This window comes from Ambystoma mexicanum, chromosome 11, assembly GCF_040938575.1.
Source record: "Ambystoma mexicanum isolate Mex_15411 chromosome 11, UKY_AmexF1_1, whole genome shotgun sequence".
Lineage (NCBI taxonomy): Eukaryota > Metazoa > Chordata > Amphibia > Caudata > Ambystomatidae > Ambystoma > Ambystoma mexicanum.
The window spans coordinates 186120126-186146874 of record NC_090934.1 but is presented as its reverse complement, the minus strand read 5'-3'; the positions used below and the strand labels follow the sequence as shown (position 1 = coordinate 186146874).

Sequence of the window (26749 nt, the reverse complement as noted above, 5' to 3'; positions counted from 1 at the left end):
AATATGGAGCAATGGCTGGGTACTCAGAGTTGGATGGAATAGTGGTGGAACTATTATGGCATAGCTGGAGGAGTAAATAGGATGACAATGTTCATGGTGTCTCTGGTCGAGTTGTAGAAGAAGGGATTGATGGAGGTCAGTGCACAGAAAAAAAAATTATCATTTCAACAATAAAAGGATGTTAGTGCTTTGCTGGCCAGAAAGTGTTACGCTGCAGCTCTGGTGCTGAGCCCCCTGCCTTTTTTGCTTTTCTGAACAGGTTCACTAGCCCTTTTTTCCTAGTGGGTCCTGACATAAGGTCTCGCAGCTCTGCTCAATGCACCCTGAAGACCATACGCCTTTCAGGGAGGATGAGTGCCCGAAAGGCACTCCATGTTTCCCATGCCCTGTTAGCTGTTTATCCGACGGGGTGGTGGCACGTCTGCGAGTTTAAAGCCTCCAGTGCATGGTGAAGTAGGTGGGGGATCAGAGCTACCCCATCCCTGAGGGAAGCAATGGAGGAAAGGGTAAGTCAGAGACCCCCCCCTCTGGGTCCTCCTGTGATGAAAGGGTGAGACCTGGGCCCCACGAGCACTCACATAGCCTCTCTGCTTCAGAGCTCATCATAAAGACATGCATATGAGGGAAAGCATTTGGAAGAAAAGGTCTGTGTTCCCGCATGGGGCACATACATTGCAAGCCCACACATGAATTGGATTGTTATAAGCAGGAAATATTAGAAGCCATATTCAAGGTTTTCGATGGAAAATAACAGCAACATTTGACTAGGAACTGTGGATGAAGAGCCTGAATTAAGAAGCATAGCAGGCCCTGCCGAGCCAGACAAAATGCTTTAAAACTCAAGATTGTCTAATGACTAGTACACTTTAAGAAAGAACAAATGCTTGTTGAAAGTTAGGTGCTTTTTCTGTATGGCTTCCATACATGATGACAAATTCCATGCTCTCTATTCCCCAAGAAAGACAGGGCCACAATGAGTCAAGACAGCAAAACAATGCTGGTGCAAATGTGATGTTCTGGAATGCCTGATTTATTTACAGGTGATTTTCATCACTTGTAGTCCTACTGTTCTTGAGGAGAGGAATTCGCTCACGGGCCCATTGGTCAGTACTCATCCTCTAGAACTTGTAAAACAAGCTAGCCGCACCATGTGAGGACAGGGGGTGCAGGATTCACTTACTCCGACACGACTCAATAACGAGGACTCAATAGTTTGGCAAAGGGAACCCCGTTTAATGACAAGTACATCAAACAGGGAAACAAATGGGAATCAGCTGTAGTGCGATCACCTGTCTCGCTCCGACTTCCTCGAACTTCAGTTGAACAGCAATTCTTATAGGCAATATTCATCATCAATGACGTCTAACTCTACAAAACTCGACATGCAATATAATTGGTTAGGAAAGGTAACTTAAGCATAGGTGCTATATATGTATATGATAATAGGGCATGTGGATTGGATAACTTATCGGGTGGGCGTTGACGCCCATCCCACTACATCACACGTGAGTGACGTCACTACAAGTATGACGTCTCATTGGCTCTACTATCTATAGGACTCAAGATAACTTGGTCCATTGTGATTGGGCAGGTTACACCCCTAGACATAAATCCCCATTTTAATTAACATCATGCAGAATGGACACCCAAGGGCCTGGTGTACCAAGTTTCACCATGCCTCCTTCCATCAGTCATTATCTTAGGGCTATGTGTCAATTAGTTGGCTGGGTTTGGCCTGGGAACTGTAGCCTCTTATCGAGAAACGTTATGGCATCCTGGGTTCTGGATGACATCAGGCGATGGTACCTCTTTGTGCCTGGCTGGTCACGTGTTTGTTCACCACGAATTTGCTTCAGTTTCCAGCTTTTATTGTATTTAATTCTGCTTCGGCCCTGCCACCTGCCTGTGCCTCTCTTATCTTGACCTTCACGGGTGAGCTGGTATACTCTGAAGTTTGGTTCTTGCGAGCTGACACTCTCCTCCCCTTCTCTGGGTGACCTGATTTCCCAATCGTGAGCAGCTTTCTGTTGAGTTTCGATTTCGCTCTTCCTCTATTCTGGCTGAGTTGTGAAACTAGGCCTGCCAGGCCTCTGGCAGCCTGGGCCCATTTCTGCTTTACAAAATGGAGTCGCACTCGTATAACGTGCTTTTTGAGGTAGCTATATAGTTGGCGCATGCCGCTTGTAATATTCTACTAAGTGTTGCAAGCAGTATCGTTTTCTTGGCTTCTTGCGTTCCAAGCCTATTTACACACGTTTGATAGGACGGTTGTTCTCATCATGTCTAGTAACATGTTTCCTTGTTGTCAGTATCGTCTCCTTCCTGTGCTCATTATATCAAGTTGTATAACAGCTTGTTCTGACGTGTCATTTTCAATAGCTGACTTTGCTTACTCACGAGCTGGGTCAGGCCATGGTAATTTCCATTGGCCCTCCATTAAGGCTCTTGGGGTTTCTTCGTGGACTGTATGTAGGTTCTCCTCATTTCGTATCATGGGCTATTATGTCTGTCTGAGAGGGTAACGTGCTGCCCAGGGTTGTCTGGTTATGGGCGCTTCTACAGGTACAGATCTTCTAATGTACACTGGGCAGAGTCCCAGTGCAACTCTCTGCTGGTTCATTTGCTCTTCATACGTCACGTTCCTTGGCGAGTACCTTGCAGGTACCTCGAATGGAAGGGCAGGGGTGCAGGTCATGTCTGGGACCTCCTTTACACTCCCCCCTCTGGTCGGTTCATCGACCACTTCTGCTTCATTCTTCATCTCTATTTCCTTTGATACTTCAGTGTTTTCTTCATCGTCTTCAGGGTTGGCACATGATGGCGTGAACATGTGTGTTTTTAGAGTCCATATTTTTATCACGCCTTTCAAACTCCCTGCTGTTTCGACATGTTCATCTTTGTTCCAGGTCATTAGCTGGCATTGTCCATTTGGACTGCAGTAGATCAATTTTCCATCGTATCTTCTTCGTTTCTTAGGGTATGTGAACTTTGTTCCTTCTGGAGCAAATTTTCTGGCCTTCACAAAGTCTCTTATTTCTTCATCAGTCAGGTCTCTAGGCTTCCATCCTGGTTCAACATCGGCCATTATTTTCATCCCTATAGCTTTCTTCGCAGTTTTCTGGCACTGTGTAATGATTATCTTGATAACACAGAATCCTAGCAATACCATTGCTAGTAGAGCTCCAAGAAACTTGAATATATCTGCCATCCATTGTGGGACCCATGAGAACAGCGCTCCAAACCAGCTGTCATCGTCCACTTCATCACTTTCATCGATCATCTGCTTTTTTAGGCTTGTCAGCATACTTATGGCCTCTGTTAGGGTTCCATTTTCTTCGTCATGTGATGATGCAAATGTGCAACATGATTCTCCGATTTTTGCACAAACACCTCCATCCATTGCGGTGATCATATCAAGTACATATCTGTTCTGGAGGGTCATCAGTCTGATTGCTCTCAGTTCTTCTTTGATTGCGTTGAATCCTTATATAGTGGTATTAATGGTCTGCAATAACTCCCACCTGGTTATCTGCAACCATTTAGCATTCACTCCAACTTGGACGTGTGGCAAGAGCATCGTAGAGAACACTGTTGAGGTGAGACTGAACAGCCTGTGTTCATATGGGATCGCATGGAATGCCTCTTCTGACTTGGCAGAAAAGTAGTTTTCTCTCTTCATCCTGGATACCAGTTCACAGATCTCCTTCTCCTTAGATGAGCATCTGCTTTCGGGAAATTGTCCAAATTCAGGTCATTTTTGGGGATCACTAGTGCAGGAACATGGACGTTCACCAGTGTGCATATACCTCCCCAATTCTTCGGTAGTCTTATATATGCCTTGGATCCACACGCCCAGTAATGGTCCATGATGACTGCGGTACCTTGTGTCATTCCTGGGGCTTCAAAGATTCTTCCGCAGTTTACCTTCGCTCCCATTCTCCTTGTGCCATTACTTCTGAAGCATAGTTTTGGACTTTCCAGTGGGACTATTTTCAGGGGTCCTCCTCTATCTTCGACCCATGTTAGCAGTTTTACCAACCTCGGCCATAGAGGTTTGCATAACCTCTGCAAATGCTCTATTGCTTCTTGGCAGGCTCCAAGGACCATCCACGCTCGGCAGATTACTACTCCGTCTTCCCATCCATCTGGGGAGACCACTGATCCCCAGATCTGCATTTGGCCTCTGTTCTTCCAGATGTGAGCCTCCTCTGCTGTTTTTCCTTGAACGTTCAGTCTTGGGTTTATTTCCCATCTTATCCCTGATCCTTTAACGCCAGGGTTCTCATACCTGATCACATGATTTCTGGTGTGCGCCCTGTCTCTTGTTTTAATGGCCTCGACGTAGCCATCTTCATCTTGGTAATCCTTTTCGTTGGCCCATATCAACGAGGCATCTCTTCCCATAAATTATCCTCTGGTGTTGAACATTGCTATGTGCGACATACAGTGTGCTGTGGGGACGCAATTTCTACAGCCACGAAGATCTTGGATTTTCCCATGATGTATGGTAGTAGAGCACAGACAAAGCATTCTCCTTCTGACTGCCTTCGTCCTACTTCCTTCATGTGCTGGTACCATATGTTGTTTCCAAGATGGGATGTGCTGTCCAGGTAGACGTTAAGTTCATTGTTATCTTCGTGAGAGCTTCTCTTGATTCTCAGCGCTCTTCTGTAGTTTGCTATGACTATGTCTCTAAATGTGTCTGTGCTGCTTTTCCTCTCTGGGTATCTCAGTGGAGCTGGCTGTCTCGGCAGCATCGCTGTGGTAGGGGAAGTGTTTGTGTTTCCTTTCCTTCCTCTTTGTGTGTTGTCGTAGACTTCTTCTAATTGCCATTGTCTCCCCAGCTCTTCAATGCGTGACTGAGTCGAAAGTCTGGTGCTTGTTTCTTACTTTTTGGCTGGTGTGCTTGCTTTTATAGTCTCTATAGTCCTGCTTTTCAGCTCCTTGTGCAGTTTCTTTGCTCTGACTATAAAGGGGAACAAATTGTCATGATCTCTGCTTCCAAAAGGTCAGGGTTTTCCCAACTCCCTTGGAAGCAGATCCATAACCCAGGTTCCGAGTGCCAACCAGTCCCAATTGGGACCTTTTGGACCCAGTCCTGGCGCCAGTGGCACCAGGCTCATAAATATGCCCAGTCCCAGCGCTGGAAGCGCCGGGCTCATAATGCTTGGGTGGACTTACCTGCAGCAGACCATGCTGCTTACTTGCCTGCCAGTTGAGCCTCTGATCCTCTTCTGTTTGGAACTACTTTTCCTGTTGGGTGGGGCAGGAGCCACTCCCTAGATTCAGAACACTGGAACTCTTCTGGAAAGCAGGAACTCTTTTCTTACCTAGGCGTGGCTGTGGAAGGAGACACCTAAGCACTACAGGAGGCTATTTAAACCACACCCGATGGATGAATCTTGCTTTGCGTTATTCTGCATCCTCTGCAGCAGAACGCTCATCGTGTCTTCTGCATCTGATCCTGGGCCTAAGGAAAAAGGCTTACCATCCTGAATCCAGTCTTCAGCAACACCTATAAAGACAAGAAAGAACAGGTTAGTATTACGGTCTTCAGTGACAGCTCTTCACTTACCTGGTCCATCGGCTGTCACCAACGCCTCGCGCTGCATTCCGGCATCTGAAAGACAAAGGCTTACCTACTCTTCGTGCGCTCTGGAGGTCTTCACACTGCATTCCGGCATCTGAAAGACAAAAGCTTACCAACTCTTTGTACGCTCCGGAGGCCTTCGGCGCTGCATCCCGCATCTGAAAGACAAAACAAGGTGCGTTTAAAGACATTGGGGAACTTTAATACTCACGTGCCATTACTCCTTTCCATATCTAACCCAGTGGGTATTCCGGCACCCTGCAGCCGCTCCGAACTTGTACCTGCAAAATAAAAAGACAGTTAGAGCGCATCGTGAAGCAGGCAACAAGCGCTTACTTACGTGCTTCCAGGCGCTTCTATTCATCACACGGGCTCCATCTTCAACTCACTTCAGCCCGTTATCCGCCATCGCCGGAACCCTGCAAAACAAGAAACATCATTACTAAAGACTTTAAAGACATTAGAATTACTCGAAACTTACCGTTCGTGCAGTAAACGACGGACAGCAGTCCTCTGAAGTCAAGAGGCCTGCTCCCCTTATCCAGTGAAGAAACTGGTTACAGCACCCTGCCCCGAGGCAGATGGAGAGCACGGCGTTCACTTACCTAAGGTGAGAGCGTTAACCTTTGGGGTTCTACAGGAGAAGAGAAGGGGAAGAAGAGAGAGACATTCAATAACCCAGTTCCTTAATCCCATATTTTGTATCTGCAGACATCTTACCCTTCGAGTCAGACATACAGTGCACAGAGGTCCAGCCCAAAGAGCCAGCCGTGTGTTACACATCACCTTTGAAGATACGGTATTCGCCCAGTCAAGACCGGCGCCTCTACGGGAATCAGGTCCTTGTGCAGTTTCTTTGCTCTGACTATAAAGGGGAACAAATACTCTATTAGCATTTGTGTCTTTTTTGTGAATTCTTTTGTGGCCACTTCTGTTCTTTTGAGGGATTTGGCTATTCCCTCCGTCTTTAGTGTTTCACTTGGCTTTTCTTGGACATTTCCACTGTTCTCTGGAATTAATTGTTCGGCAGGCAGTCTCCTCTTCTCTGCTGCCTTCGTTGGAGGCCTTACAGCCATTGACACTTGCCCTTGTTTGTGTGCATTCTGTGTGTGGGTGCGTGCCGTGGTCAGTGCTACATTATCATTCATTCCGTGCTGACCCTGTCTCCAGCTTTTCTCTCCATTCACCATCTCGAGTGTGTATATATCACTGCTAATTACATTTAATTTTAAATCATTGGCTTCATCATTAGCTTTTCTTGGAACTGGAATCACTATATAGGGTCTGGGTGATTTTGTGGGATTCGTATGTACATTATCTGGTAGGTGCCCTGAACTTGGGACGCTTTGTGCACCAATGGAGAGAGCTGTTCTGATAGTCAATGACAGAAAGACAATGATGATCATCAAGCATATACCCATGATAGATTTGTAAGACATCTGGCAGCATTTTCTCCCAGGAAAGCGGGGGCGCCCTTCTGCTGTGGGTAAAACTATGTTACTGCTCTGGGCCCCCATGTCGATCAAGTCCATACTCAATTATTTATTCTCTGCTTGCTCTGATTTCACAGTTCAAACGTTTATTATTACTAAAGTGTCGAGTGCTTTTCAAGTGTCCCCCCTCTTGCGGGTGATGACGATAGTCTCTGGGTGCGCAGCACGGTTTCGTTTGCTAGGCTATGGAAAAAGGTTAGGCTAGCAACATTGATACATCACATTCATCTAAGCATATCGATAATAGGTGAGGTCCCAGGGCACGCCTCAAATTTGCTTTGGTCCTGAGGACATGCTGAAACTTGCTCAATGCGAAAGAATGAACAAGAAGGAACTACTAAAAATCACACAAAAATAAAATGTAAAAATAAAAACAAAAATAAAAACAAAAGTGAACATATGAAAAAATAGGAAAAAATTAGAAAAATGAAGGAAAAGAAATACAAGATGGTGAAGTTCTTGTGTCCGCTCCTTTCACTCGGTCTCTTGGTGACAAGATGATGAACAATGTCTCTCTCCTCGGTCTGCTCCATGGTGGAAGGATGACAAAAAGGGTAAAACAGAAAAAAATAAAAAGTAAAAATAAGAATAAAATTAGAATGGGAACAAGATGTCGTGCTTCCTGTTTCTGCTCTTCCCGGTCTGTTCTTCAGTGGAAAGTCTTATCGTGGATCTCCTCCTTCTAAGGCTCTCCTCAGCAGTGGATGACCGTGAATGCTTCTCAGTTGCGCTATGGTGGCCCTCAGGAGCTTGTCTAATTGCACATTCTTTACTGGGTCCTTGAGGAATGTGGGTACGTCAACATTGCGGGGTCTACCTACTAGTTCTGGAAAGTTCTCAATGAGGTGAAAGAAAACGCGGTATGCATATTGGCTGTCTTCTGGTGACAACAACATTCGTTCAGATCCTCTGGTCTCTAGATCACAAGCCTTTCTTGTGACGTGAACAGTTTTACAATTTCCTGCTGCGTGGATTGCGACCATGTTTTTTGGGTCTCTAATAAAGGATAAGGTATCTGTGGTTCTCCCGACGAGTCCTGGGCATTCCTCTATGATGCGGAAAAATAGGGTATATGTAAGTTCATTAATGATCACTTGTGGTGGAAGCATCTCTACCATTATCACCGTACTCTGATAGTACAATGAATGCTTCCGTGATGACAGTCAGAAGTTGCCAGATTATTTTTTTGTTTGCTGGATCTTGAATAAAGTCTGGGATATTGGTAACTCTTCCTACAAGTGATGGATATGTCTCTAATACTAGCCGGAAACAGGAAAGCACATCCTCAGTGATGTTTCTACAGCGGGATACCATAGGTTCGATGAACAAAGTCCTGGTACTGGTTGATATCGTTTTTTTGGTTCTCAAGAATGTCTTTATTTTTTGTCTTGGTTTCTTTTCAATAATTCGTGCGGCTTTAGGTATTCATATGAGCAGCGTCGCTGTGGCTTTGGATGCGTAACTCTCTTCTTTACTCTGCAACTTTTGGCTGTACTGAATGTCCATATTGTCTTTTTATCACCTTTCACTTGTTTTAAGTGAATGTCTTGTTTTGGAAGCCACAATTTGCTATATTCTTTGCTGTTGTTTTGCTGCTCATGCGTCCTTCTTCTTCACCATGCATCTTGTTTGCACGTGCTGATGTTTTTCCCCGTTGTTCGTGGTCTCTTTGCAGTCGGATGCAGCAGGAGGGCTCTCCCCTATGTAGGGCTTAATGTCATTTATGAAGATCCATGCCCTTCTGCCCTGGAGCTTGACGGCGGAGGGGGTGCAGTCCTCTATAATGAAAGGGCCATTATATCGTGGCTCATCCCACCTTTTCCTGGTAAAGTTCTTCACCAAAACGCTGTCACCAGGGAAGACAAGGGACGCATGTACACCTTGCTCGGTGTCTGCTTCAGCACTTCCTGCTGTGTTTTGTGCTGCGCCACCCCATTTCTGCTGTTGCTGCAGCTGGTCTGAAATGACAGAGGCACTGGATGTCAAACAGTTTAGGTACTTTTGCACCTCTGTTCCCAGAACCTCCCTAGTCGGCTAGGATCACAACTAGCTCTATCTCTGGGGGTAAGAGGGATCCTCATCCTTCTGCCTGTAACTATCTTGTGCGGCGTGAGGTGATGGTCGGAGCCTGGTTGGTTCCGAAGTGCATTGAGTGCCAATGTTAGACAGCGCAGCCATCCCTTCTTTAATGTGAGCTTCAACTTGGCTATCTTCTCCTTAAGCAAGCCGTTGATCCGTTCACATATCCCATTCCTCTCTGGATGATACGTTGACGAGAACTTGTGCTTTATACCGAGCAATGAACTAATCTATTCGAACACTGAATTTACAAAGTGGGCCCCATTATCTGATCTCATTACCTCGGACACCCCCCATCTAGGGAACACTTCCCTCACCAGGAACTTAGCAGCACAGGCAGCGTCGGGGTGTGTACAGGGACCAGCTTCTATCCATCTAGAGAATAGACACACCACCACAATTAAATACCTGTACCCATTGCACACTTGAATCATGTCAACGTAGTCGATATGTAAGTGCTGGAATGGTTTGTTTGGTCCGGGAATGATTCCTCTCACTACTTTTAATCTGTGCCCAGTGGTGAATTGCTGGCAGATAATGCAGTTCACGATGAAAAATGCAACATGCTCTGCTAAATTCGGTGTGAACCAGTCTTCTGCGAGCGTTGCAGCAAGATTTTCTTTTGTCATGTGGATGGGATAGTGCAGTTGTTCCAATGCTACCTTTAGGAGGGCGACAGGCATTACTGGTTTAACAGTGCTGTCTTGCCTCCACAGCCCGTCAGAGGGGTTTAAAGAACATCCTCGACGCTTCCATAAATTCTTCTCCTCCTGTGGTGCCTCCCCCTGGAGCTCCATTATCTGAGTCTGCCCCATATTACTATAGGCTGCCAGTGTGGCTTGTGCTACCATCATTCGCTCATGGGTACGTGCCACCTCCACGTCCATGATTGTTTCATTCTTGGATGCCATGCGCTTGGCTTCCATGGCCACTTCATGATTTCCACGAGACACGAAATCTGTCCCGTTGGTATGAGCGGCACATTTAACGACCACTATGCTCACTGGGAGCTGTAGTGCTTTTATCAGCCTGTCCAATAAGTCTGTGTGTTGCACTTGCATGCCGTCTGCTCAGAGGTAGCCCCTCCTTTTCCAGCATGCTAAGCCTGCGTGCACTGTGGACGTCACATAGGTGGAGTCACTGTACACCGTTACTTCCTGGTTTGCATGATTCTCAATGGCGAGTATCAATGCCAATATTTCTGCAGCTTGTGCCGAATGATGAGATGGTATTCGTGCATTAACGCGTACTTTAAACTCTCCATTCGCTAGGTGCTTTACCACTGCAACGCCTGAATACCTTTGTCCGTCTTCTTGGTCAATTCTCGAAGACCCGTCAATAAAGACGATCTCTCCACTTGCCAGGGCATTTTCTTTTACCCTGGGGATTTCATCATAGAATTCCTCATAGTTCGCACAGTCGTGTATAGGTTCTCCCTCTGTGACTGGCTCAGCTAGGAACGTAGCAGGGTTTACAGTTTTACATCGCACTATTTTGATCGATGGATTAGAGATAATCACCTCATAGGCGGATGCTCTCTGGGATGTCAGTGTGCCCTTTGGCTTCTCTAATATGGTGAACAGCGAGTGCTCAACATACAATGTCATGGAGCACCCCATCACAATGGATGACGCCTTCTCGACGGCGAATGCGGCAGCAGCTAGGTTTTGTTTGCATGGGAAGTGGCCCTTCATGAACGGGTCCAGACTCCTGCTGTAATATGCTAGGGGCTTGTACCCCAGCGAGGTGCGCTGCACGAGCACTGCCGTCATAAAATTGCCATCGGTATGTGAGAACAAGTAGAATTCCTCTGCGTAATTAGGAATCCCGAGAACTGGGGCCTTACAAATTGCCCCCTTGAGTTCTGTAAACCCTTTCTCCATTGTTTCATTCCATTCAATTTCTTCCTTTGTTGCCTGGGCCTTTTTAAGGGCCTGTAGCAAGGGCTTGGTATGTGAGCTGTAGTCAAAGACCCATGCTCTGACATAATTGCACAGGCCTAAGAAGCTTTGCATTTGTTTTATCGTGCGCGGCTTGGCCGTGTTCATGATAGCTTCAGCACTTTCTGGGGTTACCTTCTTCCCCTCATGTGAGATCAGTTGCCCTATGTACAACACCTCCTGTTGGCAGTACTGCAACTTATCCTTGTCCACTTTGTATCTCTTCTCAGCCAGTATAGTCAATATTTGGACAGAATCGTGACTGCATTGCTCTTCAGTGGTGCTGCAGATCAGAATGTCATCTACATACTGCAAAACAACACTGTCCACCACAATATTACTTAGGTCCATTTGCAGGACTCTGTTGAAAATAGAAGGGGACTCGCAATACCCCTGTGGCAACCTTGTGCTTTTCAGGCGCATTAGTCTGAAAGTGAATGACGTCAGGTTTTGTGAGTCATGGTGTAGCGGAATTGAGAAAAACGCATTTTTCAAATCGATCACCGTGAAGTATTTTGCCTCAGTGGGTATGTTACACAATATTGTAGAGGGGTTCGGGACTAGAGGGAACTCGGCTTCGACAATATCGTTTAATGCCCTTAAATCTTGGATTAAATGCCATGACCCTCCCTTTGATTTTTTGACAGGGTAAATCACCTTGTTGCAAGGTGATTCTGACGTCACTAGGATGCCCTACTCTAACATGGCAGAGATTGTCTTCGCGATTCGTTCATCTGCCTCTCTGGACATGGGATATTGTCGCGCTTGTGGTAAAATTGCTCCTGGTTTCAGATTGATTTTTACTTCACCTACCCCCTTCAGGAGACCTACATCATAGGGCCCTGTAGTCCATACTGCGGCAGGCACTTGGGCCATGTCGTCATCAAAGTATTCTGGGCGTACCAGTGCCAACATCATTCTCTGTGGCACCTCTCGTTTGTTCATTTTGACCCAAAATATGAGACTCACCTCCACCCTTGTCTCTTCTAGGTCAGGGTGTTCTTCGAACAGATCGTCATCGGTGACGTCAGTCACTCGATACCCTTCTTCAATGGCAATAATCGCACAATACCACTTTTCCTCGCAGTGCGACAGATTGTATCGTTAAGGGAAATACTTGTCCCTCCTCTTCGTGCATGGGTTCTCATAGTTTTGTCTGCGAGGCCTAGCAATCTCGGCATGAGTACCGGCACGCCATATGCAAAGACTTCTGGTTCTAACGGTATAGCTCTCATAGCTATACGTCCTGAGTATGCTCTGATTATTTCACACACGTCTGAATAATGCATTCCTGGGGTAGAGCACACTATCACATTCACGGTAAACGAGATGGTCATGTTTAATTTAGTCATCAGGTCCCGACCCAGAATATTTACTGGGGTCTGGCGTGAATATAATAGAGGTACATTCATTTTGCGCTCTCCCACTGAGACTGGGAGTGCATCTGTAAAGGGAACTCTACTATGAGCTCCAGTGAAACTCTGGGTATCTATGGCCTCGCCGGACAAGGAAAATTTCCCCTCTCGTATGCACAAACGTGTTGCACCCATGCCAACTAAAAAGGAATATTCTTTCCCCTTGTGGTGACATTCACCCTAGGTTCCCTATTAGGGTCTGGTGTCACTGATAGGATAGAACACATCAGAGTCTCCCGTGAGCTGTCCTATTTTATATATAAATTCGGTCCACTGTACACTTGTGGGTTTCCCCCATTTCCAGGGTTAATGCCCTCTCTGGGATTATTGCCCTGAGCCATCTGCGGCGGTGCCTGCTGGGGTTGTCCCTGTGGCAAATTCCCTATGTTCGGTGGTTGAACCACTTGCTGTGCACCTTGTTGCAAGCCTGCTGCTTGCTGCTGCACTGTATAATCTTGTGCACCGCCCTGTTGCGGGATGGCAGGTTGATTCACTGTGTCTGCCCCCATTCATTGGCTATTTTGCCACATGCCTTGGCTTCTGCACATGCGCGCCATGTATCCTGTCGTTCCACACAGCCAACACACTGGTGGTGGTCAGGCCATCTGTCCATCTGATGTAGCTGGATTGCCCATCTGTGCGCTCTGAAAGCCACCTTGAATGTTCTGAAAACCTCCTTGGTTACCTCGAAAACCCTCCCTGATTACTTTGCCATTCTCTACCTCCAAAACCCCTTCCCCTTGGGTAAACCCTGATTAGTCTGCGATGGGTTAGTCGCCTGCTGTGTGCTTGATTCGGCTGGGCTTGTGAGCCTGGCTCCTTCGAGAGCATACTTCGAGAGCTTCTTTTGCACCAGTTTCGCTTCCTCACCCTTACGAGTTGCCTCCTTTTTCCGATTCTTTTCTTGCAACAATCTACAGTAATGTGCAATTGTCAACTGTATTTCGGCCCATGGTTTTGCTTCTATTCCTACCAATTTCTTAAGCTGTTTTTGTACCTGATCTGGTAACCCTTGGCACAATATATGGTAAAATACAGGGATAGATTTCGTCCAAGACTCATGCGTTTCGAGTACCCACTCGTCTTGAAAACTCTAGATATAAATCAACGGATCCACAGATTCTTTCATTTTTCGTGTCATTATAGCTCCCATATCAGAAGTGTCTGGATATAGCGTATGCAGCGCCTTCCACACTGCTGCTCTACAATTATTAAATGGCGCTCCATCATGGGAGGTGTTAGTTATGGTTACCCTAGGGTAGCCCGCCCTTTTCCACATGTCGTCTGCTCTTTCACCAAGTATAGCAATTAGGAGTCCCTTAATGTCCCCTATGGCTAGGGTGACACCCCTCGTCATTTTCTCTAATTCATGTATCCACTTTCCGGCTCCCGATGTCAGCATTGGAAGCTTATTTTTAAGGTTCTCTCGGTCCATGTATGGCCATGGAATATATTGCGGTCTTGCTCCCCCCTTTTCTAGCAATGGGAATTGGAATGCACAGTCCTCCTCCTTCCCCATACCTCTCCGGTCTTTCACCGGGGTGGCGTTCCCACCTTGCCGTCTACCTGGCAATGCGCTTAACCTGTCCGCATAGGCAGGTACTGACCCCCCCTCTGACCGTGGGGTGTTTCTTCATGTCGGCTGGACTGTCCAGAGGACTTTGGTGTCCTACTTGTGGACCCGCTAGCATTTGACCATTGTACCCCTCGGTCCCCTGGGAGCCGTTTTTCGCACCGTCTCCCTTCATCATGTGCCACTTCCTCCGTTAACCCCACCGGAGTCAGACTTTGAATACTCCCAGTTTACACAACTTCTTGCATCTTCTTCATTCTGCCCAATCTCTAGCCTGTCTAGGGACAGTCCCCTGCTCCCACTACTTCAGGTGACATCCTCAGTGTCATATAGCTGAGTGCTCTCTAAGCGCTCATCCTCCCTTCCCCCTTGGGAAATTAGTTCCAGCCCCATCTCGTCATATATTTTATCAATCGTTTCCTCGATGCTTCTGGTGTCAAAGTCATCTTCATTATTTGTCCTGCTTGTACCTGGTACCGCATCGCTTGCAGGAAAGAATTCTTCTATGTCTTCCCATTCTACAACAGGATTGGGTTTTTTAACTTCCTGTTGCAAATATTCTAGATCTCATGCCCTCTGTCTGCACTTACGTTCTGCTTCCTCATCTATTTATTTTTGCTTCTTCGCTTCTTCTCTAGCCTTATCTACTTCCCTCATCCGTTCATTTCTACGTTCTTTTGCCCTTGTACTTTCCTCGTCTTCCCGCTTCTTTACTTTCCTTTCTTGCACTCTCCTCTCTTCCTCTAACTTTAGCATGTTCTGCCTGTACTTTTCATAGGCTGCGTATTTTGTGTGACTGAGCGTTATTCCTTGCTCTTCGCGATATAGTTGTTCTCGCCTCAACCTATCCTTCTTTCTTACCCTCTCGTCTCTCATTTGCTTTTCTTTCTATTTTTCCTTTCTCTGCACCTCATCAGACCATTCCCTCGATCTTATGTCATCACTCCCTTTCCCATCAAGTTTTAGCAATATCTGACCTGCCATCCACTCGTCCTTTGCGAATGCTAACTCGACCACTTCCTTTCTGCTTCTTTCCCTCTCTCTATTTCTCGAGAGATGCACTACTCTGTGCCTGGTCCTTTCCTTCATCGCTGCGTCTCTCCTTGTCCCTCGGGACTGCGGAAGCAAGATTGCTTTCCTGCTCCTTTTCTTTGATGTTGTCACTAATGTATGTAGGCGACTCATATGCCGGGTGCTGTACCCCGTGGTTGCCTTAAGTTCTCTTAGCGCTAAATACCCTCTGACTTACTCCCGTCAATTACTGGCTCAGGCGGGGCAGGTGGCGCGGTAGGCGTCTCGGCCCCCTCTGTACATACATTTAATATCCAATCTGCGGGTGGGTCTTCCACCTTCGTTTCTTCAAACATTTTCCACAGTTCCAGCACAGCAAGACCTTTCTCTTGCTTCTTGCCGGTATATGTGGCATGTAGGAAGGTGGTCATGTGCTGTAAAACAGCCTTAGAGACTGACCCGTTCTGGGACCATGGCATAAACATCTTATTGGCGGTTCCCTTAACCCATTCCTGGCTATATTTCTTCAACTTTATTGCATGCTTGGGCAGTTGCTTGCATAAATGCGCAAGCGGGGTAACTTCCTCCATTCTTTCTTTCGTCACCACAGTGATTATACAATTCTATGACCTTTCAATAGTATGAGCGAGCACCAAATACGCAAGCTCCAATCCAATCTTTTCCCGCCAAATTTTATACCAACAATTTATTCAAAACTCATCAATTCAGTGGCGATTCCTTCTTAGTTACAGAATCGCGTAAATCCAAATTGCATTTTAAACAATCACCAAAACAATTATTTTACAATCGACATACAACAGAACACATAAGACAGACGTTTGACAGACTAGACAGACACCAGCCGGTCATACGTATACCTGCCTTCTAATCAATACCCCGTCATGGGATGTGAACAAACCCACTTAATGACGTCTTTAAACGTCATTGTAGCCTAATTTTCCCCCCACTGTGGGCTATGTGTTCACGTTCCTACTGACCACTCTTTAAAGCGCAGGAACAAGGCGAATCCTTACGTTTTCTCTCGAGTGCCCCCCCGATATCCTTTATGTTTTCTCTCGGGTGCTCCCCCGGTTTCCTTTATGTGTTATTTCGGGTGCTCGAGTCATTAACCCCTTATATATATATATATATATATACAGTTTTCTCTATTTCTAACTACTTTATTTTTCTCTGCCGCCCACCGTTACCTTTCCCTTACTGGCTCTAATACCTATGTGACATTTGCCAAAGTAACAAGTTTTATTGCTTCACACACCGATCGCATTGTTTCCTCTGTGGAACTTCGGGATCACCGCCCCTTCCTCTTCCTGCTTTTAAGGTTTTCGTCCGATCCGCTGCCCATGGGAATGAGAAGGATTATGCTTGGAAAGGCGGGTTCCTTCAGACCCACTGCAGATTTTTGAAATTTTACTCTATCATTGTCCACGGGGAGCCTCTCAGTCTACTCAGCCGGAATGGAGGAAGGACTTGTGATCTTACCGAAGGGCTAGAGTTACTTTGTGCCTTCGGTCTAAAGGTGTCTTATAACTATATCAATCTATAATCTATAATCGATGGCCGTAACCATCCTCTGCTACCAAGTGTTATCGAGGAGAGGAATTCGCTGACGGGCCATTGGTCAGTACTCACCCTCTAGAACTTGTAAGACAAGATAGCCGCGCCATGTGAGGACAGGGGGTGCAGGATTCACTTACTCCGACACGACTCAATAACAAGGACTCAATAGTTTGGCAAAGGGAAGTCCGTTTAATGACAAGTACATCAAACAGGGAAACAAATGGGAATCAGCTGTAGTGCGATCACCTGTCTCGCTCCGACTTCCTCGAACTTCAGTTGAACAGCAATTCTTATAGGCAATATTCATCATCATTGACGTCTAACTCTACAGCACCAGAAATAACGGCGACGGCGATGACAACAGCAAGAGGAATTTTAACTACAGTCTCGACTCCAGGTAACAGATTACCCTTCATAGATGTCCTGATAGCTCATGGTGATAGCTCATGGTGGCAGAGATGTAAATGATGGAGGGTGGAGGCAACTGAGTGGGCATTGGACCTTGGATCCCCTGAGACGGTTAGGCACAGCGTGGCTGTCAATATGGAGCAATGGCTGGGTACTCAGAGTTGGATGGAATAGTGGTGGAACTATTATGGCATAGCTGGAGGAGGAAATAGGATGACAATGTTCATGGTGTCTCTGGTCGAGTTGTAGAAGAAGGGATTGATGAAGGTCAGTGCACAGAAAAACAACAATAAAAGGATGTTAGTGCTTTGCTGGCCAGAAAGTGTTACGCTGCAGCTGTGGTGCTGAGCCCCCCTGCCTTTTTTGCTTTTCTGAACAGGTTCACTAGCCCTTTTTTCCTAGTGGGTCCTGACATAAGGTCTCGCAGCTCTGCTCAATGCACCCTGAAGACCATACGCCTCTCAGGGAGGATGAGTGCCCGAAAGGCACTCCATGTTTCCCATGCCCTGTTAGCTGTTTATCCCACGGGGTGGTGGCACGTCTGCGAGTTTAAAGCCTCCAGTGCATGGTGAAGTAGGTGGGGGATCAGAGCTACCCCATCCCTGAGGGAAGCAATGGAGGAAAGGGTAAGTCAGAGACTCCCCCCTCTGGGTCATCCAGTGATGAAAGGGTGAGACCTGGGCCCCACGAGCACTCACATAGCCTCTCTGCTTCAGAGCTCAACATAAAGACATGCATATGAGGGAAAGCATTTGGAAGAAAAGGTCTGTGTTCCCACATGGGGCACATACATTGCAAGCCCACGCATGAATTGGATTGTTATAAGCAGGAAATATTAGAAGCCATATTCAAGGTTTTCGATGGAAAATAACAGCAGCATTTGACTAGGAACTGTGGATGAAGAGCCTGAATTAAGAAGCATTGCAGGCCGTGCCGAGCCAGACATAAATGCTTTAAAACTCAAGATTGTCTAATGACTAGTACACTTTAAGAAAGAACAAGTGCTTGGTGAAAGTTAGGTGCTTTTTCTGTATGGCTTCCATACATGATGACGACGAATTCCATGCTCTCTATTCCCCAAGAAAGACAGGGCCACAATGAGTCAAGACAGCAAAACAATGCTGGTGCAAATGTGATGTTCTGGAATGCCTGATTTATTTACAGGTAATTTTCATCACTTGTAGTCCTACTGTTCTCGAGGAGAGGAATTCGCTCACGGGCCCATTGGTCAGTACTCACCCTCTAGAACTTGTAAGACAAGATAGCCGCACCATGTGAGGACAAGGGGTTCAGGATTCACTTACTCCGACACGACTCAATAACGAGGACTCAATAGTTTGGCAAAGGGAACTCCGTTTAATGACAAGTACATCAAACAGGGAAACAAATGGGAATCAGCTGTAGTGCGATCACCTGTCTCGCTCTGACTTCCTCGAACTTCAGTTGAACAGCAATTCTTATAGGCAATATTCATCATCATTGACGTCTAACTCTACAAAACTCGACATGCAATATAATTGGTTAGGAAAGGTAACTTAAGTATAGGTGCTATATCTGTATATGATAATAGGGCATGTGGATTGGATAACTCTTATCGGGTGGGCGTTGACGCCCATCCAACTACATCACACGTGAGTGACGTCACTACAAGTATGACGTCTCATTGGCTCTACTATCTATAGGACTCAAGTTAACTTGGTCCATTGTGATTGGGCAGGTTACACCCCTAGACATAAATCCCCATTTTAATTAACATCATGCAGAATGGACACCCAAGGGCCTGGTGTACCAAGTTTCACCATGCCTCCTTCCATCAGTCATTATCTTAGGACTATGTGTCAATTAGTTGGCTGGGTTTGGCCTGGGAACTGTAGCCTCTTATCGGGAAACATTATGGCATCCTGGGTTCTGGATGACATCAGGCGATGGTACCTCTTTGTGCCTGGCTGGTCACGTGTTTGTTCACCACGAATTTGCTTCAGTTTCCAGCTTTTATTGTATTTAATTCTGCTTCGGCCCTGCCACCTGCGTGTGCCTCTCTTATCTTGACCTTCACGGGTGAGCTGGTATGCTCTGAAGTTTGGTTCTTGCGAGCTGACACTCTCCTCCCCTTCTCTGGGTGACCTCGATTTCCCAAGCGTGAGCAGCTTTCTGTTGAGTTTCGATTCCGTTCTTCCTCTATTCTGGCTGAGTTGTGAAACTTGGCCTGCCAGGCCTCTGGCAGCCTGGGCCCATTTCTGCTTTACAAAATGGAGTAAAGATTACCCCTGCTAGCTGCGCAGGGAGTATTAATTCTATTAAAGACTAGGAGGCGAGCATTATGCTTCAACTTCTTTAATTTACCACTCTTCAGCAGTTTCAACAAAACTCAAAACCATAACAAAACACTGAAAACTGTCTGAAACAGACTTTTCTTCCTTTAAACTACAATCCCCATAGTCTCTGTTGTCCATCTCACTCCAAGCTCAGCTATGACCACATCCTGTCCCTGAGCTCCTCCTCTCTTTTACTCGCTCTGAAAGTCCATTTAGAACTCCACACAAAAGTCCTGCAACTGGCAATGACTTGAACCATTCCAAACGAATGTCGAACTTCCTCGACTCAGGCGACTACCTCTGCTAGTCTCATGCTTCAATTGCATGCTCCTCTCCTATGAATAAACGAAAAGCAGAAAATCAGGGCGGTGTCCATGTATTACTGAAAATATCATACCATTATCCTCTACGATCACATTTTACACAATACATGATTTGGGTGGGAATTTAATGCTCGCCTCCTAGTCTTTAATAGAATTAATACTCCCTGCGCAGCTAGCAGGGGTAATCTTTATTCTATGACAAGACTGGAGGTGAGCATTATGCTTGTTCAAAGCTTCCCAACACCGTGACCGCTAAACTCTCGGTCGGCTTGAAATAAAATTCTTTAAAAGTTCGATCATTCGACCAGTCTGCCGCTAGCATAATATCTCTGAGGGATACCCCTGTTTTATAGGCTTTGGACGCCATCGCTCCCCTCACAGAGTGCGCTCCATATTTCTCTATATCTATTCCTGCCGCCTGCATCACTTCCTTAACCCATCTAGCTATAGTAGCTGTAGAAACTCCTTTGAATGGCTTCCTGCGCGCAATCAACAATTGCTTCGTATTTGCTGCTCTGAACTCCTCTGTTCTGCTCTCGTATTCTTTTACGCAGCTCGCTACGCACCATTTAGGTCTAGCTGGGAAATATGGATAGTGAACTGAAGATGTCCCCGTCTTGGTTCGTCCCATGATTGTAAAAGTCACGCCTTCCGGCCCAAATGACTTCCTATCAACCTCCAGGGCTCTTACATCTGACACTCGTTTACAAGAAACTAGACATAATAGCATTGCTAGTTTCCCTGATAACTATTTCATAGATAGATATCTGTTCCCTGGCCAACTCTCCACTAGTTTAAGCACTGTCAGGACATCCCAGACCGTCTTGTATCGAGGTTCTGGAGGTGCTTTAAACCTGGCTCCTCTAATAAGCCGTACTACCGCTGGGTGTTCCCCTGCTGGCCCTCCCCCAATAGGGAGGTGCCCTGCGTATATGGCCGACCTGTACACTCCTATGGTATGAAACGCTTTACCACCTTGTAGTAGCTGAGCCAAGAAATTCAAAATCATCACTACAGGGGCCGAAATGGGATGAAGACCTCTCCCCTTGCACCAGCTCATCCACTTGGCCCAAGCCGCGTCGTAGCTCCTTCTCGTGGACGGAGCCCAGGACTCTGCAATGAGCTGTGCAGCTTGCGCCGAAATGCCTGGCAGCGCCCAGCGTCTCCTGATATTCTGCACGCGATGAGCGGGAGAGTCCCCCTCACTCTCAGAGGGTGATATGACCCAGCTGGGTCCGTGAGCAGTTGCTCTCCTTCTGGAAGAAGTCTCGGGTAATCTACTACCAGTTCCATGAGAGTCGGGAACCATACTTGAGACTTCCAGCATGGTGCAACTAATAGTAACTCCGCCGTCTCCCTCCGACACTTCGCTAGAACTCTGCTCAGCATCAATAATGGCGGGAACGCGTAGTGTGGGACTTCGTTCCAGGCTTGAAGGAACGCATCTGTCCCCCGAGCTCCCGGATCCAGCCTCCAGCTGAAATACTCTGCTGTCTGGGCGTTCAACCGAGACCAAATAGGTCTATGTGCACTGGGCCCCATCTCTCTATCATCCTCTGAAAGACTGCTGGATCCAGCCTCCAATCGCTGGAGTCCGTGAGGTACCGAGAGTTCCAGTCCGCTATGACGTTCAACGTTCCGGGCAGGTATTCCGTCGAGACAGACGTCTCTGACTGCAGGCAGAAGTGCCAAAAGTCCTTCGCTAGTTCGGCCAACATCCTGGATTTGGTACCGCCTAAGTGATTTATGTAACGCACTGCCGATATGTTGTCCATCTTGAGGAGGACACAAGATCTCGTCTTCTCCTTCGTGAAGGCTCTTATCGGGAAGGACCCTGCCAGGAGTTCTAGACAATTTATGTGCAAGCGAAGTTCCTCCTCGCTCCATTTCCCACCTGTCTGCAGGTTTCCGCACCTTGCGCCCCAGCCTAGCCGGCTAGCATCAGATTCTATGACTAGATCCGGTCTGCCTCCGAAAATGGCACGCCCATTCCAGGTGTCCATATTCTGTAACCACCATTCCAGCTCTGTCTTGGATTTGTGATCCAATGGCACTGTCTGATGGTAGCGCAGGCCCTGCTGCAGATGTCGTATCTTTAATCGCTGTAGTGCTCGATAATGGAGTGGACCTGGAAAGATGGGCTGTATAGAAGCTGCAAGCAGCCCTACTATTCTTGCTACGGTCCGGAGAGATACAAGCTCCTTCTGCAGACATCCTCTGAGTTCCCTCTCGATGTCGCGAATCTTCCGAGCTGGCAGCTCCAGAGTCGCTTTCGTGGTATCCAGAATGAACCCTAGAAAGTCTAACCTCTGCGCTGGTTCGGTATCCGATTTGTCCTTGTTCACTAGGAACCCTAGAGACGACAGCAGGTCTATTACCCACTCTGTCTGGTACTAGAGGGTCTCTCGATCCTCAGCGAGTAGTAGCAGATCGTCTAGATAAATGATCAGTCTTATACCCTTCTCTCTTATTGCCGCCGCTACTGGCTTCATTACTTTGGTAAAGGCCCATGGTGCCGAAGCTAGTCCGAAGGGCATAGTCTTGAACTGCCAGAGCTGTCTTTTCCAGTGAAAAGCTAGGAAAGTTCTGAACTCTTCTGCTATCGGAATTGTCAGGTACGCATCTTTCAGATCCAACCTAGTCAACCAATCTCTCTCTCGGAGCGTGTCTCGGAGCTGATGTATGCCCTCCATTTTGAAATGTCGGTACACAATCCACCTGTTCAACTCCTTCAGGTTTATGACTGGACGCACTTTCTCCTTTCAGTGCACCAGAAACATGTTGCTTATGAAAGCGGGTTCTCTCGCACATTTCTCTATGGCGCCCTTCGTCATTAATTAGCGTAACTCCTGGTCTAGCAGGCTCTGCTCTGCGCGCTCTATACGCTGCTGGTGTGGCCTGCGCGCTTGCACTGGGGGCTGAACGAACTCTAGGCGTAATCCCCCTACGTCTTGTAAAACCCAAGCATCGCTGGAAAGCTTGCGCCAATTTCTCCAGAACATGCTTGTTCTCCCCCCTACAGGAGGGTAATATGCGGCTCTCACCTTGGGTGAACCCTTGTCCACAACCGGAGCCTCTTCCTCTGCGACCCCTCGGGAAGCGTCCTCTGGACGGGAAAAAGGAGTCCTGTTGTCTATTTTCCCAGTATTGGGCCCTGGGATTCTGGGGCCTTCTTCCTCCCTGATTACGACCAGTCGATCGACCCCTGTGGCGACTGGCCCCTCCAAAAACACGATTGGGGAAAATCTTCCTGATAGAGGCTTGCGCCTTCTCCAGAGACACGCGTAGGTGCCAACAAAGCGACCCATTTCCTTGCCAAAGGTCTCCCCGAAAAGGAGTCCTTGTGCTGCTTCGCCAGCCTCGTAGGAGGCCAAATCACTCAGCTTCGAATCTATTTTCAAAAGGAGTCCTCTTCGGCGTTCAGATGCTATGGCGCAGTTAGCGTTCCCCAAGAGGCACACTGCTCTCTGCGCCCAGCCCGCTAGGGCGTCGGGGTCTACTTCCTCCCCCGTCTCCTTGGCCCTCTCGGCCAGGTCCATTATTTTAGCGAGGGGTTCTGCCAGGTCTAGAACCTTCTCCTGACAACTCCTCCACGACCTACTGATACCTTTCCGGGATCTTTGGTCGTCTTTGAGACGAAGGTCAGCATTTTGGGGTCTAATTCTGGCGTTTCTGCCACTTTCCCTGGTAGATCTGGTCTCGGACACTCTGCTCGGAGCCTTTGGCGGACCTCTTTGTCCAGTGCTTTTCGCAGCCTCATGATCATATATTGAGTCACTCTAGGCGAGGGCCACCAGTCCGAGGACCTCGGATTCCGAATGCTCTCTGGGTCAAACATGTCCTCCTCCACCTCTTCGAGGTGCTTTTCTTTGCGGATTCTCTTCGCTCCGCTAGGCTTGATCTCTTCCTCCTCCTCCTCTTGCGAGGGGAGTAAACCTTCTTCCAGCTCATCTCCTGAGCCTGGGTCCTCTTCTCCATATTCTTCGTCCACTGGAGTGGGGGTCTTGAGGACTGGCACAGTCTGACGCCGCAAATATGCTTCACAGAGCTTTGCAAAGGCATCGACGACCTCCGGGGCCTTCTCTTTTGCCCCATCCGAAGGGCCTTGGAGGTCAAGAGGGGCTTTCCTCTTACGGGCTTTAGTACTCCCCAATGACCCTTCCTCTGAGGGTTCCGTGGGCGTGCCTCCCATCCGTCCGACACTGTCTAAGGGCTGATGCAAAATTGCTTCGAGGGACTCCAGCCTGTCCTGCAGGGGTTTCGCCCCTTGCGCCACCGCATCTATGAGTGAATTCCCTAGCACCTGCTTGAAGCTGGCAGCCAGATCTGAGGTCTGCTCCTCTTCGCTCCACTCAAATTCTGACATTTTGCGTGGGTGCTGTGTGCCTGTGGTACCCGCGAGGGTGTCACTGCACGCCCTTTCACTCTAGGTGCTCTGGGTCTTATGTGACCCTTCTATGATCAACAAAATATATATATATATATATATATATATATATATATAGTTTTTTTTTTTAAACTATTATATCTTTGTGGCTGTGCTGGACGGAGGGTAGATAGTCAAGGTGCCTGTGGTGGCTTTCCTCTCCCAAACCCCTTGTCAGGGGGAACGTATCACGTGCTCTTACACGTCTTTCTGAGCCTCCTAGGGCTTTCACACGATCGTGCTGATAAACTGTGCAGATGATCTGATCGCGCGTGCGTTCAGTATGCTTTTCAGCTGGCTCGCGCCCTCTGAACGGGCCGCTCCTTCTTTGTTTGAAAAAATATCATAAGATCGCGCTGTCCCGTGTCGCTGGTATTAATGCAACGACACGGGATCGGGCGCGTCTCAGCTCCGCCTCCGCAAAGGAGGGGGTGCGAGGCTTGTACGCGGCTGGCTCCTCCTTCCAAAGGGAGGGGGCCGCTAGTCGCGGGCGGATCGCCGCAGCTGGGACTCCGGGTCCGGGTCCGGCTCCAGCGCGGTCCTGTGACCCGCTGTATGACCGCCTTCGTTCGCGCTGATACCCCCGATGTGCTGCGCATATGGTACGGGGCCTGCGAGTCGAGGCAAAGTTAGCCCGCACGGACGGACTAAACTCTCGAAAAACACTACGCACAGCCGCGCTGTATCACCATCATAATAAACATATAAACGTGCAGACTAACGCGTCCTATCTCTTTACGTCCTCGATACATTTTCAACAGACATAGCTATTACAGCCTTAATCTCAAGTTACTAACTGAAACCATAACGTTTGTATTAAAATGGGGAGATAACCAAAATAGTACTTATCTGCTTGAAGAGCAGTAAAAGAAGAGGAGGAGCTCAGGGACAGGATGTGGTCATAGCTGAACTTGGAGTGAGATGGACTACAGAGACTATGGGGATTGTAGTTTAAAGGAAGAAAAGTCTGTTTCAGACAGTTTTCAGTGTTTTGTTATGGTTTTGAGTTTTGTTGGAACTGCTGAAGAGTGGTAAATTAAAGAAGTTGAAGCATAATGCTCGCCTTCAGTCTTGTCATAGAATTGCACTCGTATAACGTGCTTTTTGAGGTAGATATATAGTTGGCGCATGCCGCTTCTAATATTCTACTAAGCGCTGCAAGCAGTATCGTTTTCTTGGCTTCTTGCGTTCCAAGCCTATTTACACACGTTTGATAGGACGGTCGTTCTCATCATGTCTAGTAACACGTTTCCTTATTGTCAGTATCATCTCCTTCTTGTGCTCATTACATCGAGTTGTATAACAGCTTGTTCTGACGTGTCATTTTCAATAGCTGACTTTGCTTACTCACGAGCTGTGTCATGGTAATTTCCATTGGCCCTCCATTAAGGCTCTTGGGGTTTCTTCGTGGACTGTATGTAGGTTCTCCTCTTTTCGTATCATGGGCTGATATGGCTGTCTGATAGGGTACCGTGCTGCCCAGGGTTGTCTGGTTATGGGCGCTTCAACAGGTACAGATCTTCTAATGTACACTGGGCAGAGTCACAGTGCAACTCTCTGCTGTTTCCTTTGCTTTTCATGCGTCACGTACCTTGGCGACTACCTTCCAGGTACCTCGAAAGGAAGGGCAGGGGTGCAGGTCATGTCTGGGACCTCCTTTACACTACTCTTTCTCGTTCCAGTATTTACTTGTGAAGGATTCTGCCCTACCCAGCATCAATCCCCAACTCCAACCAAAACTTCAGCTGAAGCCCCTCACCCCTATTAGGAGGAAAAACCAACACCATGTCTTCCTGAAAAATATCCAAATACATGAAGCACCTGACCCCAGGCAGGGAGGTGGGTGGTATAAGTACTGGGAGGAGGAAGGGTAAACTAGGTGTAATGAAGGTTGTGGGTAAGTAATCCAGGCCTTACCTTCACATCTATTGTCCTCGTTCCAATACTTACTCTTAAAGAATACCAAAAACTCTGAAGGTGAGGTGCCTTCCACAAAGGACACACTCCCTAGATAAATTGGACACTCAGTGAGTTTTAATTATCATAGTGTACGAAGCTGGAAACTGCCCGTAGTACCGAGCAGCCAAAACCCTGATACACATGTACCAGAAGGAGGAGTCTGTAGTGGCTTACAACGTAAAGGGAGAAGACCAAGTGGCTGCGTTACAGATTTCGACAATAGCCTTCCTGACCTCTGCCCAGGAAGCTGCCATCCCCCAAGTGCATCGGCCCAATATACCAGATGGATAGCTCACCCCATTCATGCTCTAGGCCAGAAAGATTGTATCCCCGAGTTAATGGCTAATCGTCATAGGGGAAGCTACCCCTCTATGAGGCCCCAAAGGTAACAAACAGGCTTTTGGATGTTCTGTAGTCTGCCGTTCTAGTAAGATTATTTAGGTGACTCTGCCTCACATCCAGGAAAGCCAGTTCTGCTGCTTCTGGATCCAAAATGTCCTCAGGCAGAGAGTGAATGACAATTTCCTGCGCCATGTGTCAGAGGATATCACCTTCGGTCTAAAGGAGGGGGGTCACATCTCAAAACAATGACCGAAGGGGAAACCATCAAAAAAGCATGGAGCAGGGGGGGCGCTGTTG

General features: G+C 47.4%; 1 protein-coding gene across 25 annotated transcripts in view; it reads left to right on the top strand.

The window, feature by feature from the left end:
- The window catches only part of LOC138503201 (mucin-2-like), a 1598433-nt gene that overhangs the window by 292939 nt on the left and 1278745 nt on the right, over positions 1 to 26749 (top strand). For 3 of the 25 annotated variants that reach the window (XM_069622783.1, XM_069622781.1, XM_069622780.1), the window contains exon 1: positions 17010 to 17076. The exons of the other annotated variants lie outside the window; for them this stretch is intronic. In XM_069622783.1, coding sequence (XP_069478884.1) covers positions 17034 to 17076 — 43 coding nt within the window. In that variant the 5' untranslated portion in view covers positions 17010 to 17033. Of the gene's footprint in view, positions 1 to 17009; positions 17077 to 26749 lie in introns of those variants that run through there. 25 annotated transcript variants of the gene reach the window in all.